Source organism: Scleropages formosus, chromosome 25 (assembly GCF_900964775.1).
Source record: "Scleropages formosus chromosome 25, fSclFor1.1, whole genome shotgun sequence".
Taxonomy (NCBI): domain Eukaryota; kingdom Metazoa; phylum Chordata; class Actinopteri; order Osteoglossiformes; family Osteoglossidae; genus Scleropages; species Scleropages formosus.
In genome coordinates this window covers 14,374,731-14,394,200 of record NC_041830.1, presented here as the reverse complement: position 1 = coordinate 14,394,200, position 19,470 = coordinate 14,374,731, and the positions used below count along the sequence as shown (strand labels likewise).

At 47.8% G+C, this 19,470-nt stretch overlaps 1 protein-coding gene across 37 annotated transcripts in view; it reads right to left on the bottom strand.

The window, feature by feature from the left end:
* The window catches only part of LOC108921597 (receptor-type tyrosine-protein phosphatase S-like), a 182,902-nt gene that overhangs the window by 13,407 nt on the left and 150,025 nt on the right, over positions 1 to 19,470 (bottom strand). For 8 of the 37 annotated variants that reach the window (XM_029249118.1, XM_029249116.1, XM_029249123.1 and 5 more), the window contains 13 exons: positions 17,069 to 17,377; positions 15,727 to 15,920; positions 14,650 to 14,676; positions 13,659 to 13,776; positions 10,292 to 10,885; positions 9,392 to 9,486; positions 8,863 to 9,116; positions 8,675 to 8,762; positions 8,131 to 8,358; positions 7,879 to 8,036; positions 7,137 to 7,151; positions 6,769 to 6,884; positions 3,177 to 3,224 (listed from right to left, as the gene is read on the bottom strand). In XM_029249118.1, the coding sequence (XP_029104951.1) occupies positions 3,177 to 3,224; positions 6,769 to 6,884; positions 7,137 to 7,151; positions 7,879 to 8,036; positions 8,131 to 8,358; positions 8,675 to 8,762; positions 8,863 to 9,116; positions 9,392 to 9,486; positions 10,292 to 10,885; positions 13,659 to 13,776; positions 14,650 to 14,676; positions 15,727 to 15,920; positions 17,069 to 17,377 (2,244 nt within the window). The remainder of the gene's footprint in view (positions 1 to 3,176; positions 3,225 to 6,768; positions 6,885 to 7,136; positions 7,152 to 7,878; positions 8,037 to 8,130; positions 8,359 to 8,674; positions 8,763 to 8,862; positions 9,117 to 9,391; positions 9,487 to 10,291; positions 10,886 to 13,658; positions 13,777 to 14,649; positions 14,677 to 15,726; positions 15,921 to 17,068; positions 17,378 to 19,470) is intronic. The other 29 variants (XM_029249137.1, XM_029249139.1, XM_029249140.1 and 26 more) reach the window with 19 other exon arrangements.

Sequence of the window (19,470 nt, the reverse complement as noted above, 5' to 3'; positions counted from 1 at the left end):
CACAGTCCCCGATTACCCCGGTGCGCAGCACCACGCAGGACACGGCCTTCAGCAGCGAAAACAATTAGACCGAAAAGGGGAAGCGGAGGCGTGCTGCAAACGCCCCAACGCAGTTACGCCTCAATTGTTCGGGGAGGCCTGGCATTTAATGGCTTTTCTTTCACAGCAAGCCTTTGGCGTTTAATTTTGACTGGATAAAAAAATAAATAAATTAATAATAACCAACGGGCTGCAATACAAACATGCGGGCCTACCGTGTTTCGCTCTTGCCGAGGCAGCTTACGCGCCTTCCTTAATTTCCCCTTTAAACAAAAATGACGTTCAATAACCTCGGCGGTGCCAATAACAACAGCCAGGCGTATATTCTGGAAAAATTATTCCTATCCGCAGCGAAAATGCGAGCCGAAGTGAGACTTAATCAAACACGGAAATAACAACACGCAACTGCGGTGACGAGGAGTCTTTTCAGTCGGCCGAAGAGGAAAACTTTCGGCATAATTTCATCGAACAACCTTTTAGCAGCGACTACGAAAATAACACGGCTGCAACCTCTCAGAAGTTTTCCGCCTCGACCAACCATTAAAGAAAGAGACTTCAAAGACAACCTACGCTTTAACTCCTCAAGGGTTTCCAACAGGACTGCCTACAAGAATTCTCTTCGAGCACTGGAAAGCATCTCTCTCTCTCTCTCACACACACACACACACAAACATCATTCTAATCTGCATAAGCAGCAAACTGGGTATTACCATGGCGCGGTAATAATCAATACTCCTGTGAAAGCACAAATCAGTACTTTTCCATGAGAGTGCTCTGAAGTGGAGAGAAATTGCTAACCAGGGAAATGCTCCTTCCTTATTAAATCCGACACGGTCGATATTTCTTTGGTCTACCAGGCCAATCGTGTGGCGCCGGCCGTTGTGGTCGTGGTGACCGGGATTTTGGACAGAGAGCCGTGGCCTGGAGGTGAGGACAGGTGAGGCGCGGTGGTGGTGGCGGCGGTTGTGGTCGCGGTAGGGGCACAGGAGGTCACAGCAAGCTGTTTTCATTTATCCAGCTTGGGGTTAAGCAAGCGTGCGTCGGCGTCGCCGTGGTTTCACACGCATGACGAACCGGGCGACGGGAAAATGGGCAAGCCCCATGAAGGACAGCGCTGCTGACCCGCAAACTGCTGAAACATCAAATCCACTGAGCCACACAGGGGAGGTCAAGGAAAACAGAGCACAAATGTTTCAGGGGTACCTGGACAAGATCCTACAAATTCCGACGGATAAATCCTGACAGCTCCCACAGCTCAGGGTGGCGTGGGACACTTTGCATACAGATATTCAGAAAAGGTTACCAAGCAAGAGCAGCCCAAATAGTAATGGCAAACAATATTTCAGCTCTTCAAGACCACCTAGCCTTCTCAAGAAGCCACTGTTGGCATTATTAAAGCCATTTAAATGCAATAAGGACATTCTTTTCATTTCAAGACTACTCTGTATTTCCTTAATATTAACTTGTCTGAGTTCTGAAAAATTGAAATTTTCATCTCAGCAAATGGAAAAAAGTATTCTACCAGTTTATTGTTTAGATGATACCCAGTGCTATCTTTCAAAATTACATTAGCAACATGTGCATTTTGTCTGTTCATGATAACTTTCCTTTTTTCAACAATCATAAGCAGGTTTACTGCTAAGTCCCCTACTGTCTTATCACCGCTTTTAGCCAATCAGAAGCAGGATCATAGAGAACAGCCAATCAAAAGTCTGTTTACTTGGGTGACCGGGTGTCGCCCGCATGATTAAACTACCAGCCAATCAGAAGCATTTTTACAGCAAAGCAACCTGCTTTCTCACCTGTAATTAAGATGTCAGCAAATCAAAAAAAGTTCACTAGAAATCAGCCATATTACCTGTGTCTTGTACTGACACCACGAATGTGAACCTGTCAGTGCGAGGTAGAGAAGACTGGGGCCTCAGGCACCAACTCTACACACTATTTTTTTTTTTGCATCCCGGTCCCACGCCGAAGGCAGCTCTCAACTAGAGGCTCACCTTGAGACGACCTTGAGGCCGTCGCGCGGCGGCTGCTGCTGCTGGAGAAAGCTGATGTTTTATTCATGCTGTGGCATCACGCGCGCATCGACCTTGTGGTGGACAAATGTCACAGGCTCCAACACGAGAGGTCACCAGATACTCCGCTTCCGTGATGCCTGACACGTCTCATTGGTTTGCATGTTTCACATCCTCGGAGCTCAGTTACATTTTACGTATCTTATAAACCAGTACAATATGTGTTGTTCCAAAGCCACAGGTCGAGCAGGACCTTGATGGAATGAGTTTTCACTGAGTTTTCGGTCGATTTCAACATGTACTGCTTGTAGACAGATCCTCAGATGCTCGGCATCAGTCTCAACCTGATTCTACGTTGCAGCAGGAAAACGCTATTTTACAACACTGCGTTTTTTTCCAAGGACAACGGCTTTTTCCCAAGGTTTTTTGCTACAAGTTCCTGGTTGATGCAAAGTCGTTTCTCTTTCCCAGCACTCGAGACGATCAATGGGCGAGCAGAATAACTGTGCTCCCAATCTCCTGATGAAAGCAGCTACACCCAGGAAAAAAATGACCTCCGCTGATGGCCCCTTGGAGCGCTTAATATGTGCTGGAACGTGTTTATTTACATATAAAAGGACGGCACTGCAGGCGCCACAAAGAACCTCTCCTTTCTCCGTCACCCCCTGCAAACTGCAGGGGATCAAATGTCCGCTGTTCACCGTAGCGTTAATTTTTTTTTTTTTAAATCCTCGTTATCTCTGCCTTCCGGAAGACCCCGATGGTTGCAATTAGAGTTTGGAGCAGTGCAGGCGAAGAAGGGGTAGCGGGGTGAGTTGTGGTGGTGGTGCGGCGTGTTTCAGGGGCAACTTTCCCCACACTTCTGCAGTGACTATACAGGCTACAAAGTGCATTTATGAGCAGCCAAAAAGCTGGTGAGAGCAACAAAAAAAAAAAAAAAAAAAAGCCAAAAGAACACTAAAAAGTAACGGAAATTAGTGCTGAACTGGCGAAAGTATTACAAATAAGTGAGCATATGCAGAGAAACAAACAGTGGAACGAGGCCCAGAGCAGAGACGGAATTATACTGCAAAGAAAAAGAGAGACAAAAGACAGAAACTCAAATAGGAGGGGACTAACTTTCATAGTCAAAATCGGCTTCGCTCAGAGGGCTGCTGAGGCCAGAATCTGTGAAGAACAGCAGACATGAAAGGGAGGAAGAAAGAAAGAAACAAACTTCGTAAAACACAAAATGGCGAAAGGAAATTAAACCAAACGATACAACAGAAGTAAAAAGGCCAACACAGTTTCGGAAACACAAATAAACAAACAAGTAAATTAGTAAATGAAATACCTGGCAAACATTACAATTCAAACAAACAAGCCCTTGTTATGATAAGGACATAAAATGGTTTACAACAACAATCACTGTTGAACCTTCTTTGCTAAGTTATTCCAACCCCCCAACAGCAGGGAATGAATCAAACATGAAGTGGGGCGCTTATGTAAGGACTCCCCCACCCGCCGGCCAATTCCCATGAGCACCTCATGCTAGCGTCGTTTGCCACGGGCGTCCATAATTGAAACCTCTTTTGTCAAACACCGGGTCTGACAGCTGTAATTGGGCACGCTGGTCAAAAAAATCGATTTAGAGCAATGCAAGTTCTGTCCAAAGCAGAAATGGGCAAAAATCTGGCTTTAACAGACGAAGAAAGGTGGAGGAACACTGTGCTTTGCTGCTGCCTGTCACCAGTGGCTCTAACGTGACCCGCTCCTCAGGAATACACACACCAATCTCACCACTGGATCGACAGAACAGAAGCTGGGTGCGAAGGGAGAAAGGTTCCAGAACATCTGTGTGCCAATGTAGAGCACAGGTCTCTATTCTTTCACTTGGTCACATGCGGGGGGGGGGCTATGCGAGGACCTTGCTTCCTGAAGCCTCAGGTAAAGAGAAACTGGAAGGTCCAAGATCTAACCCCAGAACCTGCTCCATCCTGTGCCGCCATGAGGTCAGGCCTTGAGAGCTGAGCACTGCCCTAGCTAAATGTGGAACCACCCAGGGATTCACTGCAAAGCAAAGGAGTGTCGGTCTGAAATCGCTCATTCATTGTAGTTCTTGCAAAGGTCTCATTACGACCCTAAAAACCTGAAAAATGAGAATTGATTTTCCAATTTGGTGTTTTTACGCTCCTCTAACTTTGCGTTTCTCAAAAAAACACAAGGCGTAAAAACGAGTAAATTTACTATAATGGGTAAAACGTTCACCTTAATACGAGCAAAGGCCATAATAAAAGAACACCGAAAGTACATTTTTATTTCAAAATGCACGATCTGATCATTTTTAGGTGACAGGAGTGTGACGTTTCACAGAGCTGTCAGATGGACAAATCCCACACACAGTCAATAAACAGAGGAGTAATAATTAAGACTATTAGTTGCAAATGGAACCAGGAGTGGGGTCCTTTTCAATCAGGAGCATATGGCAAGGACAGCACTGAACTCCTGAGTCAAGTGACAATCAGCTCTTTGGTTCTATAACTTTACCTTGCTTGTTCGATCTAAGAATTGAGGCCCGAGGACTACACCCTGGTGAACGCCTTCCGTTGTCACCCTTCTCATTCCAGAAAAGGAAACAAAAAGGGGTAACTGGGCAGAATTGGCAGCACAAAAATGAGGCCATATCTGCTACAGCAACACCACCCCATCCTTATTTCCACCTCTCCTCCTTGTTAAGTAGTCTGTCAAGCTGGCCACTTTCTTCCCGCAGTGCCCCAGAACAGTGGGGTTTGGGGATGGGCGGGTTGCTGGGCGGAACTGCTGGCACACAGTGATGTCTGAAGCTCTGCTTCACTGGCCCCGAGAGAGTTTTTTTTATCCCACTATAAACACTGCAAATCACACTTAACAGTCTGTCACCCCCGACGACAACATCCTAATCGCGGTTACCAGAGCCCGGGGTGCAAGTGACAAACAGCCATCTAATTCCAACACAAATCTGGCCCATGCAGTTCAGGCTGTCACAGCTTTAAATCCTTGTAAACAGAAAATTACACTAAACAGGTCCATTGTTAATTAAAAGGGACGGGCGGATCAAATCCCAACAAGCTGACAGCGTGAATAGAGAAGCGTGGAACGTCACCCCCATTTCATTTTGTCAATGACTAATTAAATACTGGGGGGTCCACAAAGCTCCCACCTAAGGACACCATTCATCACAGGCAAAGAAGAGAGAGAACGGCAGTGGTCTAAAGTGGCATGGCACCTCCAGGAATCAAGGGGGTGTTAAAACACACGACAGAAAGGGTTCACAAGATGGGCAGACTGAGTCTTGGTTTTCAGTCCTGACTACTTCTGGAAGATGAACTTAGGGATGATTTTGTTTTTTTTTTTTTAAAAAAAAAAAAAAAGGCAGACAACATTTAGTTTAGGGAGGGTCATGACAAGAGACTTCACTTAGCTTTACTTCATTAACCAGCTAGCCTGAAGTTGAACCTGCGGCACAATGAGAATAATGAGGTCAAGGCACGAGCTGCACCCCTGGGGAATTTGGGAAGGGGTCCTCATGAGCGGGGCCAGGGAGAATGGGACATGACTTAGCACACACACAGACACAAAATGATACATGTTTGACACACACCTCTGGAAGATCTTCATGCTTGTGTGTTTGGAACATATGCTCTAATTGACTGGGTGCTCCTCCAAGTGTACTGAAACGCCGCAGTCCGAGCTAATGGCCACTATTAGCTAATGGAGATGTCACAAATGCTCGCTGCCCCGTTTAATTGGCCCGAAATGTCCCTTTAAATCAAACTCTTAGAATGAACAGATAATGACATTTTGTGAGTCAAAAGCAACTATTGGGGGGGGTTGCACAATTAATATGCAGGATGAGTTTGTAGGTTTCTAACAAGTTTCCTCTTGACTGCTGGAGGAGTGTGTGCTGCAAGGGTAAGGGACAAATAAGATGAAAGCACGCCATGCTCATTTTCCCTGCAATTATTACTTGGCTGCTGAAAGCGCTGACACACAACCAAGTAGGTGATTCACAGACTCGGCAGCAGCCAGCAGCTCATGGTTCTCGGCACGCCGGTTCAGGTCATTGGGCTGCTCCATCTCAGACTCTGTTTGATGTACCCCCCATGTCCCACCCCCGAAACGAGAGCTCTTTGATGGGAGGTGTGCCGCGGAGACCACTGAGCAGGACAGACTAAGGAAAAGGGACGACGCATTTGCTCAGGGTTTCGAAGATCAGACAGGTTTGATGGAGGAACATCTAGTAGGTTTTTGGTTGGGGTAGAAGAATAAGTCAGAAAAACAATAGCAGCATAGGGGACTTGACATGGATATGCAGGATGCAAAGGGATTGTTTGTAGTGATTTGCACAGAGGAAGAGCAAGGGAAACTGTACACAACTGCTGAAAGTCAATATGGAACAAGTAACAGGTGCAGTAGACAGTCTGTAGGGCGGGTCTTGGAGGCTACAGCTTGTCTGGTGATGAAACGCTTGGTGATGGAACTAGACATCATCTTGCGTGGGCCTGCACTCACTCCCTCTGCCATGCATAGTTTACGTTCACAGCTACCGTTGCTGTCCGCCTCCATTCCCCCAGGTGCTTCGATGCACTGCGGTGGAGTCGACCTGCCCATTATGAAATGTCACCCGAGCACGTGTGCAGACTTGCGCCTGGATGTGTGCATAAGGCGTTGGGTGTGCGGGCCGCGTACGTGCCTGGGGTCTGGAAGTTGATGCGCCTCATCTCCACAGGGTCTGTGGGGTGGTGCGCCGTGATCTCGGCATTGTTCAGCAGGCACTTGGTGCGCGGTTCTGAATCCTTCCGTTTACTGCTTAATGGAAGGAGGAAAGATGGGACAATTAGCTGTTTAAACACATAACCTGTGTAGGGTGACGGGATGGGAGACAGGAGAAAATACTTAAAGGATCAGATGTAAAAAAAGGTCAGACCCAAATACACTAGGAAATGAGACACGTCTCATTGCTATTTATGATGCTTTTATCTATTAAACAGCTACAGCTTTCTCCACCTGCTGCACCACCTCTCTTCCTTGAAAGCAACAATAAAGTACAGTTAGCCTTACCTGTCAGGCTTGCTGCTTCCAAAGAAAGCAAGGGGAATAGATAACCAAAGATATGAAGAAAAACAAACAGAAAGGGATACAAAAATCAATAGAGAGCATTTAAATTTAAAGGGCACCAGAGATAAATGCCACAGATAAAGCCGATGCGCAACTGGGGCTGCCGGTTACATTTTTACATTGGTCCACAGGGACAGAAAATGATCCAGGATAGCTGATCAGACGGTGAGAAGAAACCGGAACAAGGGCGGGACAAAGAAATACGATCGGACAGAGAGGCACTCGCCACCTGAGATGTCTGGGCCAACTTGGTTGCCTGAGGCAAGCAGTTCATGGTCTCATGGCTTGTGAGAAACCATTCGGTGAATTTAACGGGTCTAGGAGGATTCAGTATTTTGATATGCAACACTGTGTAAAATGTGACATCGTTTCATCTCTCCGTTTATGCCGCATTTACCTTTATTTAAATATAATTCCACTGCCACGTGATAACACTATCTATACCCCACAAGGATTTCAACGAGCCCAGATTCATAACGAACGGGATCAAGTGTAGTTCTGGTCTTATGCTTAAAAGAGTAACAAAGGCGGCTGCCCTTCACCGTCAGACCTCAGCTACTTCTAACAGTGCATAATAAATGTGACTCACTAGTACTCTTAAGACTTGAAGCACTGCATAATCAGTCTTTTGGCTTCCTGCCTTGATTGACAGCAGTTACTGAGAAACCCAGCACCCTGCACTCACTTTTTGTAGAGAAGAATAGCAATGACGATGCAAATGATGAAGACCACAGCCAGGACAGGTCCCACCACCCAGATCAGGCCATCTCCTCCATCTATGGGTTGTGGGTCCATGTCCGGAGCGATAGCGGACTCTGTGTATGGGCTGGCCACAAACATCTTCTGCAGGTACAGACATTCAAAAGGAAGCTTGAAAGTGAGCATAATGCATTTTGAAGGGTTTGAATAATGTTTGGCTGGCAGAGGACCAGCTTACCCCAGAGGTACTGTTGAGCTCTGCCAGCAGGAAGAAGACATACTCCTGCCCAGGCTCCAGTGCACGGTTCTCAAAGCCGTTATATTCCATCTGATCACCCACAGTGAAGAAAGAGGGCAGGCTGGAGGGCTTGAAGCAGGCGGCAATATATGGCTTGCGTGCATTGGTCTGCCGCCGCTGCCGGATGACTCGAGTGTTTCGCTGCTTCTGGCCGATGTCCTTGAACAGCTGAGTGAGAGTGATGCGAAATAAATCCAACCAAGTCATCACATAGCTTCAAGTGTGGAGAGCAATTTTCTCAGAGAAATATGCAATCCAGTAATACAAGACCAAAATTACAAGAATCACTTCACCAGACACATGTGGAGGTCTTATTCAGAAGATGGAGTAGCGGTCTACAAACTGAATCACAAGGCTCTACAAAGCAAATGTTTGGTCCAAACCAGGAAGAAAAAAAAAAGACTTAGGCCTCACTACCATGAACATGGAATAATCTGTTTAGAATTTTGTATTCACCCCCCATGGCCTACAAAATGCACCATACCTCATCAAGATCCAACTCCTCAGGGCTCTTTACATGCTGAATGTGTCCCCGGACCATCTTCAGAGGGACCACCACCACGTAAACGTTCCTGTAAATACAGAACGAATTCAGTGGAGCCTTTGATGATGACTAGACAGTTATAGGTAACCTCTAAAGCGGACTACCGTGGAAGCGAGGCCTACACTCACTTGATTGAATCATGAATGTCTACAGGAGGAAAGATCATGGTGATTCGTGGGTCCGACTCGCGGTTGTGGTCCAGTTCTGGCTTCTTGACCACAATGGGGGGAGCAGTCTTGGCGTGGATGCGGTGACGCAAGTCCCCCATATTTCCCTCCGGACTTGTGATCTTGAAGTCATATGTGGTGTTGGGCCGCAGGCCGGTAATCAGTGCTTTCCTTAGTCTGGCATCCACGTCCATCTTCTGACGACTGTATTCAACCTGGACGGTGGAGTAAATATGAGGCACAGAGACACAAGCACATAAAATAGTTCAGCAAGGCTTAGGAAAAATCTTTATCTCAGCAGCCAGCTGAATAAGAGGGAATGCAGCCTGTTGATACCACTAGATGCATTCAGTCGAAGATCTTCTCATTCAAACTGACTACTGATAATCATCTCAGTCTAAAATACTGTCATCCATAAACACGAGAGAAGATATTCTAAGAAATTTCTCCTCTCTGTACAGTAGATCTCTAGCGGTTCCTCGGTGCTCACCTTGAAGCGGTAAGAGTAGCGGCTCTCCGGGAACTCCCAAGTCAGCAACACTGTTGTCTTAGTCACCAACTTCACTGAGAAATTCTTCGGGACATCTGTTGAGAAAACATTGACACAGAAGGACACAGAAAGCAAAGAAACAGGCTGATTAGTTCAAGGAGAAGAAGAAATAATGCAGGGAGAAGAAAGAAACAGGTGGTTAACTCTGGGTGATCCCAGTGGGGTCCTTCACAGTGAGGTGTGGTGATCGCTGTGAGGGGGGGCAACAAGAGCCGGTTAAGACACAGAGCACGTCACTGTTGGACACAAACCAATGGAACACGCAATCATGTCCAGCCCCACCCCTTCTGGCAGTGCCAAACGTCCCCCTGGGCTCCGCCCCCCGTTTCAGGCCAAAAGTGGCATTCTAGTGATTGTCAAGTCGAACTGCTGAGCTGAGCTCGGACGGGCACTACCGTCGGGAGACTGATGGGCCAAAAACCATGCCAACAGTAGCCACAAGTGCATATAGGGATGCCATGCCGCCTTGAGGAAGGGAGGTACTTAAATTGAAATTAAAATAAATGAACTAAAATTGATAAAACTCATAAACAGGAAGTGACAAAACCAGAGCGCCTACCTTGGGATTCGGGGGATGTGTGAGGCTGCATTGAGTGAATGTGCTGGCAGGTACAGGAGGAGACATGTCTGACACTTCAGCACTTACCTCCATAATGGTGTATCCATATTAATCAGCTCTGCGCCTTACTGACTGTTACCTTTAGGGTTAGTGAAGTGAGCATCTCCCACAAAATTGTTTGCTTTTTAAACTTTTTTTTTCAGGGTGGTGGTGGTGGGGTTGGTTTTAGTTTTTTGTGTCATTTTCTTTTTTTTTTTTGGAGAGAAACAAGCAAGCCCTACCTGTCTCAAAGGCCACCGTACGATACTGCACTGGAGGGCTGTAGGGCCCCGGACCTACACTGGTGTGCGCACGGATTTTCACATCGTACGCTGTGTCGGGGTTCAGGCCATTCAGGGTGCAAGTGGACTCGCTGGTGGGGAGAGTCAATTCTCGGGGGGCACCGGTGCTGCCCGCTTCCTTGAAGGCCACCGTGTACTCTGTGATGATGCCGTTGCGCTCCGCAAGTACTGGAGGTAGCCAGGAGAACTGTACCGAGCAGCAGGTGACGTTGGTGCCCTCAGAGATATGAGGGTAGCCCCTGGGCACGTCCTCAGGGATGGTTAACTCTCGCCAGGCCTCTTCACCAAAACCGGAGCGGCCCTTGGCGGACAGTCGGAAGACGTAGGTGGCGCCGCGGTGCACGCTGTCAACTGTATACTCCAGCTCATGCACGGTGAACTCCAGGGTGGCGAGCGGGCTTACGTCCTTACGGCCAAACTGCAGCCGGTAGCCCAACACCTCTGACCCTGGGCCGGTTGCCTTTGGTGCCTGCCAGTGCACCACCGCCTGGCTGCCCGCTTCCTGGCTGACTGACAGGGTGGGTGGACCTGGGACTGTAGTGGAGGGAGAGCACAGGAAAAAAAAGAGCAAGGTTACTGAACCTTCTCTGTTTCACATGGCACCGTTTCAGCTGATCACATCACGTCGGTGCTATAGCCTCAGGCACTGCTGCTCTAGTGCCGTCACAGCGGCACTGAACTGGCCTCATTTGGTGATATCTCAGAATGCGTGGTGCTGTGCTCTGGGAGACCAGCTGCACCCGAAGCCACCAGCCCCTATAGACACCCTGCTGCAGACTGGACCATTGAGCACAGAAGATGTCACGACTGCACTTACGAGGGATGAGGGCAATGAAATAACAGTACCTCGCACCTTACTCGTAGCCACCGATCACCATCAACCAGTCCTCCACATCCCCATATCACATCTCCTTCAACATAAATAGCCACTCCTAATTTTTTAACCCTGAAAGAATATTCTGCGGCTTCCGGGACATCCCTGAAGGAAGAAGTTGACTGGAGGACTGGAAGGGATGTCTGGAGGACAGGCGATATTGGACAAAGGAAAGGAACTTTTAGACCTGCCAGCCTCCCAGAAAGCCATCCTCCAAAAGCATCTGAAGTCTGCTATTTGTTGACTGAAAAGGAGTCCTCCAAGGACTCTGAGCTGGATTTTTCAAGATGGCAACCAGGCTCTGTAATGCTGAATGAGGATTTCCAAAAAGAGGTGACTGAGAACAATCCTCCACACAGCTCTACACCAGCACCTTCCTGCACTAGACATGCACACAACCCCTGATTGAGAAAGGACTGGGTTCTGCACTCGGTTATTGTCCCTCATTTCCCCATTGGTATATAATTGGGTCGCTTTATCTGCCCTTCTCGTCTGCAGCACAGGAAAGGTGATGAGATGAAATTGCCGCATAAATAACCTTGTACTTACACCGAGCTTTATCTACACACCTCTCTCGTATATATACATATATATAGCACTCATGCCAAATAGACTGCACTGCACACTAAAAACGCTCCACAGCATTTTCTGCTGGGTTAATATTAGCAGAGCAAGCGGAGATACCAGCTGACACTGGAGGACAAATTTAATTGAAAAGGTTCCCCATATACCTAATTTAGTTGCATGGGGAAAAAAGTGCAAAGCATTTGCTAGAGGTCTCAAAAACACAGAGTCATCATTCCCCCCCCGCCACCAGGAATGGTTCAATCAGAAGCGGCCCAAATATAGAAGCTAATTTTCAAAATCATGTTCCATGCAGGTAGACCGTGGTTCATTTCACCACGATGGTCTTGAGTTGCACCAAAGAAAAAAGAAATGTATCAAGAAAACAGCTGCACATTCACTGACCTTCCGCACACTTCTTCCTTACACCTAGATGACTAGTGACGCCAGCTATCCCAAAGCATCCATCCAATTAATCCCACCCTGTGGTTGGGCCTTTATCTGAAACGTTCCATTTATACTTCTAACAGAATGAATATTAATAGAGCGAGAGGGTGGCTGAATACATGAATAGTGGGGGGATGTACGTGTCCGCCATCTATATTAGCCGCTAGCTTGTTGCAGTACCGAGGAGCCGCTCGATGCGGGGTGTTGCATTGCGGTGCATGACTGCACATCATGCAATTAACAGGCAGCAGAAGGTGGTCTGTAAACATTTGAGGAAGGGGCGGCTTTATTAATATTACAGGGCACCATCTTGACTCCTCAAGCTGAGCGGAGACCGAAGAGGAGCAAAAACCGTATGGAGAGGCTACTGAGGCCTGTGGCTAGTGCAAAGAAATTCTCATATAGAATTACTTCCTGGTAAAAAGAAAAAAGTAACTTTTTTTTCTGATTTGTTGGTTAATTTCCTGGGGTTTAGCTGTTTTATAGCATTTAATGGCAAGAGGCACTCTTGGAAAGCATTTGCCTCCGAGTCTCATCCTTTGCTCCCTCTGGTTCACCGAGTGTGACAGCCGGCCGTTCCTCCACTGAAGCCTTGACACCTGCGATAGGCGCCACTGTCAAACTCGGGACTCGTCACGGAAGCTTTCAAAGCCCGGGGCTTTGCAGAAGCCGAATGGCTGCGTGCCGACTGCTGCGGTCCCTTTCTACGATTAAGAAGCAGAGGCCTTGCGCTTTCCGAGAGCCTGATTGCTGCTTACCAGCACCCTTCGGAGAGCATACGGTGTCTGCTCTTTCTCGAGGCTAGATATTGCTTTCTGCAAGCCGCCGCGAAGCTCTCTTCCGAGGTTACTCCGCAATCTAAACCACTAAAGAGCGGAACATGTTAGCCCTGCGTGTTATAGCGATCGCTGCTAAGGCCACGTCCCATATAGGGTGATTTACGGGTGCAGATTTGCAAAGGCATGCTTACTATGGGGTTGGATTTTACATAAACAAGGAAATTGTTATGTTAATTCACATACTGCACAGTAAAAGTAATCTGAACTGTCAGGGTTCAAGAAGCCTATAGGAATTTTGATGGGGTGCAGTGCAGAGTGTGTGTTGCTGCACATCCTTTGCCTTGGCTCAGATTAATTTCCCCAGTCCCTGGACGCAATGTTTTGTAGCATCTTCCGATCTTAACGCTCCTCATATGTGCAGGATTGTCTCTAACGCTCCCTAATACTCTTGTGTGTCACCTTGTGCTCATTACACGTTTGCTTATGGACTCACCGTTCAGTCCATAAATTATGTGGCTACTCTATAAACCTTCTCTCAACAGGCCCATCTATATCACGGGCCCTCGCGAATGCTTCAACTTTGAGCAATTTAAAGTCCTCACACACAGCTGAACACCAATAACAAAAGTAACCCAGTACCAACCTGCTCCCTTGGTCACCACCAGCTTGGGTTTGCTGCGCGCACCATCTCCTTTAGTGGTGTATGCTGCCACGGTGATGGAGTAGGTGGTGTTGGGCTGCAGACCCCCGATGATCATCTCCTGCACATTAATACAAACGAAAGCCGCAGTCAGTGGCTACAGTGCAGTGTGTGTGATCCAGCCAGTCCATGTCCCGGCATCCTCGCTTCCACTGAGCTGTCAACCATCTCATTTAGCCCCTGTGTTCAAGCTGAGCTGACCCCTCTCTTTTTTCCCTTACTCTAAGTAGACGATTTTTACTCATTACATAACGTTCCATCTGAAAACAAATTCGTCAACTTTATAATTTATTGCATGTGTACACATTTTTTTATTGCCACTGGAGCATAAAATGCCAATATTTTCAGCTGGTTTAGCCAAGACAGAAAGGCTGCTTGCTGTAAATTTTTTCCAATAACACATGGGGGAAAATAAGTGGACAGCCAGCGGCAGGGCATGCAGTGTGTCAGCAGTCACTTCAGCGTGAAAGCCCAAGCGGTTCACACTCCGCAGTCCAATCGGGATGCAGAATTTCCTCTCCTGCCTTCACAGAGCATGCATGTGGGAGGCGCTGCCCAGAAGGCAGGCGTCACCTTGGAGCAGCGTCTGCTATCCTGGGGCCGCTTCCAAACAGGAAGCGCAGCCCACCGCACACACAGCAACACAACACAGAGTACACGGCAGTCGTGTCAGTGGGACAGTGGGCCTAGGTACCACACGGCTTCTTGCTCTCAGGAGCTCGGGATGGAGCCAAGCGCACGCTCCTGAACAAAGTGAATAAACCCCCCGACTGGACTGACCCCAGGGAATATATGACGTACGGTCCATTCGCGGCATGTGCCAAATGAAGGGCACGTTTGAAAAAGGCAGAATTACAGCGACTCGGTCGACAGGCAAGGACTGATCCGGTAACTGGCCCACTGTCCGACCCTGTTCATCATACTCCATACTCACATATTCGGCCGTGTCATCCGTTTCCCACTAACCCCCCACAAGGAAGCATGGGGCAGCGATGGAAAGAGAGAGGGGAGAAAGCAGAGAGTGAGAGGGTGGGGGACCGAGACCGAGTTCCCAAAGGTTCCCGCCCTTTGGAGAAAGCGTCCAGGGACCCTCCGGCTAATAGGAAAATCTCTCCGTGGTTAACCAGACACTCACACAGAGGACAGAAAAAGAGCCTTCCCAAAATACCCTCCGTTTCCCATTTGTTGAGTACTTCTTACTTTCCTCTGGCTAAGAGGAAAGTCTCTTTGTGGTCAACCAGACACTCACGCAGAGGGTATGGCCAAAACCTTCCCATAATGCCCTCTGTTTCCTATCTGTTTCCTGCTTCTGCCATCAAATCAGGATTGATGAGAAATGCAGGAACTGAAGCAAACTTCCTGTCGCAAACGTGCAGTTAAACTTTTACGAAGGCTGCGATTTTTACATCGTTTTCCTACAGGAAGCGGAATAACGTTGGTCCGCATTAACCTGAGAAAGGAGGAGGTGCGAAACGCCCGCACAAACAGATTCCATTAGCAGGCGCCGTTTGCGCTCCTGCACCCTCTCTCGGTTCTTCCTTTTCATCACTTTTCGTTCAGTTCACGCCTGTTGAACAGTTTTAAAACGAGGCAGCACAATTCCAGCTTTGGAAGACGAGGCCGCCCCAGCGAACAGGTTTCAACTGGCTGTGGCGATGCGAGCGCTGGGAACAGGACGTTGTGGCTTTAATTCATTCATTATTCATGCTGGCAGGGGAATGTCTGTGAAATGCTTTGTGAAATTACTGTTTTCCTCTTCTGTTCTGCACACCGTACCCGTGCGTACAATTTGTTTGGCTGTGTTTTTTTGGGTAACGAAGAAATTATCTATTGCTTTTTTTCCCAGGGGCCAGACGACGTTAGAATCTTCCCCAGACAAGCTTAGAAAAATTTTTGGTTTTCCTGTAATGAAATAATTCCTCTCTATAAATAAACACTTTTCCACTGACTTAGTATCACATCCTCATGTCGGCTACAGCACGTCGGACTTTTCCGTTTGACCAGTGCTCACCTGGGCGTCGGCCAGCATGACGTCCTTGATGCGCGGGAGTCCGCGTGACTCCCCATCCTCCACGCGCACGTAGTGCACCTGGTAGCCGCGGATCTGGCCGTGCTGTCGCCCCGGCAGCAGCGAGCGCCACATCACTTTGAGCGCAGTGGAGTTTAGCACCTCCACCTCCACCCGACGAGGAGGGGCCCCCGGGACTGCAGATACGAAGACACAACCCCAACCCCGCCCTTTTCAACACCTGCACTCAAACATGTACCTGAAGATAACACAACACTTAGATTGAATCTCTGGGCTCCTTATTGTTTTCGGACCCCGGAATATCTGCGAGGAGATCAGCTCTGAAGCCAGTGTTCTGATTCTCACACTCCGCTCAGCTTTTTTCCAAGCATCACTCGAAGCACTTCTCCCTCACCGATGACCTGCCTATATGATAGCAGATCAGGGGTTCGATTCAATTTCCTAACGCTGAATACTAGAAGATGAAAGGTACCCCCATTAGGGCAATGTCCTCCATAAACTGCACTTGATTAAAGAGAACCACAGAGCTTTATTTCAAGCACACCAACGTTGAAATGGGTTCCTTTCTTCTTTCATCTCAGTTTTTTTTTTTTGACATCGTAACTGCAATTTCCGCTTCTTCCCAAACTCTTCATCTTGTTGAAACTCACTTATTCATATCCGAAGACCAGATCAAGGAACCCACACCACCTTTAATTTGAACAAATTACAATAACTTTTGGTTAAAATCTGCACTGAATTTTTATACCCCAACTTCTAACTAGTAGGTTGACCTTGGACAAGTTCATCTTGTCCCATTATGCCTGAACACAGAGTTTCCCAGGATGCACCTGAAGACAGCTGCTCGCTGGGTCTCATGAATGGGCCTCCTCTTTCCTTTCAGAACTTAAAAATTTCTTTGAAAACCTTCATACATAGGCTTTGGACTTGTGAATACTGTGTGGCTATACACAAAACCTGGACTAATGGTACCCTATGAATAGCAGCAGCCTATAAATAAAGTCAATGCAGATGAGTCATGATAATGAACACTTGGTGGTTTTATTATGTGTGTGGGTACCGCATATTTTTATCAGCATATATTTTTATACCAACAAGTCAAATGTCTTGCCACATGCCTGCACAACAACTCAGATTAGCATGTTTCTCTTAACAGTTCTCTCTAGTTGTGAATACAAATGCCATTTACGGATATGCAATGATACTGTTGTAAAATGTGAGTATTTGTTAAACTTAGCTACAAAAATGTCCATGATTCCGACTGTATCCATCACAGGTGCGTAACGTCGTCACATGGCGGCCTGTCACTCTGCGGGGGGCGTACCATCCTCATCCGTGCGGCAGAGCAGGGGCTCGCTCTCGGGTCCGGACCCTTTGTCGGTGAAGGCAGCCACGGTGACGCGGTACTGGGTCCACTTCTCCAGCCCCTGCAGTAGAACCTGTCCCGCGGTGGGGGGCACGGGGGGCTCCTCCACGGGTTCGGCACCAAGCTCCGCCCCCGCCACCAGGTGGCGCACTATGTACCCCGCCAAGGCACCGTTCTGGCTCTCGGCCGGCGGGGGGTGCCAACTTACCAGCAGGGTGGTGGAGCTGGAGCTGCTGCACTTAATGTCTTGAGGGGGGGCGGAGGGCTCTGGTCGGGTTGAGGGAGGGGGAGCCGGGAGTAAAGGGGGAGAGGGAGGGTGAAAACAAAAAACAAAAAAAGATGGGAGAGATAAAGGAAATGATAAACGCAAAAAAAACTCAAAAGGAAAACTGAAGCCAAATAAAACAATACCAAGAACAAAAGGATTTGACCAGTAGGATGAACACATGTGAACGGAACAAAAATTAAATTCTGCAAGAGTGACAAGATGTGCAAAATAATGTGGATGAAGACAGCTTTCCTCTCGCGTTAATCAACAGGTGACGTCTCTGCGGCGTGTTGTCGGAGACAGAGAGAGAGAGAAGCGACGGCCTCATTACAGCCAAGAGGACTGCAAAATCGATACGAGGCCTTCGGCTTCTCAGCAGCTCGCTTTTATTCCACGCTAAAGGAGATGCGGAGAAGTGCCCTGAATGGGATTGTGGGGGGATCCATCTCCATGTGGGCTGTTGGCTGTTACAGGGCTCTTCTCTAACTGAGGGAACGTCCAACATACCCTTTTATTTCTCAGTGTTCGATGGCCACTGAGTGCTGCGGTCCACCCTTTCGCTGCGTTCTTTGAGGATGCGACGAATCAAACGCCCCGGAAGAGTAAATCTGAGCAAAAGTCTCGCTTTAGTGTCGCGGAGCCCTTCGCAGCCTGATGTCTCGCGGATACGTCTAACTTTCTCCGCTTCCAGGGAATTGTAAAAGTATTTTGGCATCAGTCTCACACAAGCAAACAAACTGGGCTTTTTATTTCATTTCTTCATTACTTTCACACGCTTTGTATTTGCTGAAAGGCTTTGGACCAAGAAGAATAAATAAATTCTAGTATAATAAGTTCCCATTTGCATATTTTTCGCCGCAGCTTATCACCATTATTTCAGTTTGTTATCATGACTTTTAGTCTTCGACGGGTGTACAAGAACGTGTACAAAACAAACCAAATGAGGAAAACTATAAGAACAAAAAAAAACACACTGCAGTTTCAGATAAACCGAAACAATAAAATGTAGAAAAAAAAAAGGAACAATCAAATAGATACGACCTAAATTGTGAATCTGGAAAGTGATTCAATAAAACAAAAAAATTGCAAAATATCAGATAACATGAGAACTCATGAGGGGTGAATAACGGTGCAATTAACAATAAAACTCGAGAAATCAAATAAGAAAGCAGTCTGAACAGGTCTCGTCTGCATCAATACGTACCTGTCCCTCCTAACACACATTTTTTACGACTTTCTTACCAGCAGCACCCGACTCTGCAGGGAGGTCAGGGTCCCCGGGTCGGGGGGCAGAGTTCTCCCCCCCTTATGGGTGAAAGCATCACACCGTTAAGGCACTATGGAGGGGCTCTGATCGTGTATCATTCTTTTCCTCATGGGTGGACAGTAGGGAGTGGGGGAGAGAGCTGGCCCAGTGCACTGCTCAGGACTGCTTAGGTCTAGGTTTCTCATATGGGCCCAGAGCGTCCACGGAACACAGGGGAGTGACTAACTCCCCCTGGTCCCGCCCATTCTGGTCTGTCCTTTCAAACCCAGCCTTGCCCATTTTGGTCCATCCCACCCTGCCCAGCCCCACCCACTCAAGTCCTTCCTACTTTGTTCAGTGTGATACATTCCGGTCCATCGTTCCCCACCCAACCAACCTCAGCCCTCCTGCTCTGACCAGTTAAATTTTCAAACAAGAATCCCATCACATAGCTGCCGTTTGCTCTTTCGCCGCTGAAACATCATGCAGGGGTTTCGCTGCTCCATCGAAATACACGTCAAAAATTCTGGCCCGATACCGAAACGTGCGCGAACCAAGGATCGCAGGGGCACTTATTAACCCACGTGGTGCAGCAACGCCTGCCGAGATGCACGTACTAAGAAGAAGCACACCAGCGCATCACATTTTGCATTTTGTGTGTGTTCTGCATGGCTTGCGGTCAAGGACGCAGCAGATCATCTGTGGCAACATCACTCGGTACCCTTTGGGTGAAACGGGCTCAGTTCAGTCCAGGAGATTATATTTTCTCACCCATTATGCACCTAGGAGTGTCGCTCTGTTAATCTACAGCATGGATTCTAATCCTTTCCACCCTCATACCTCCTT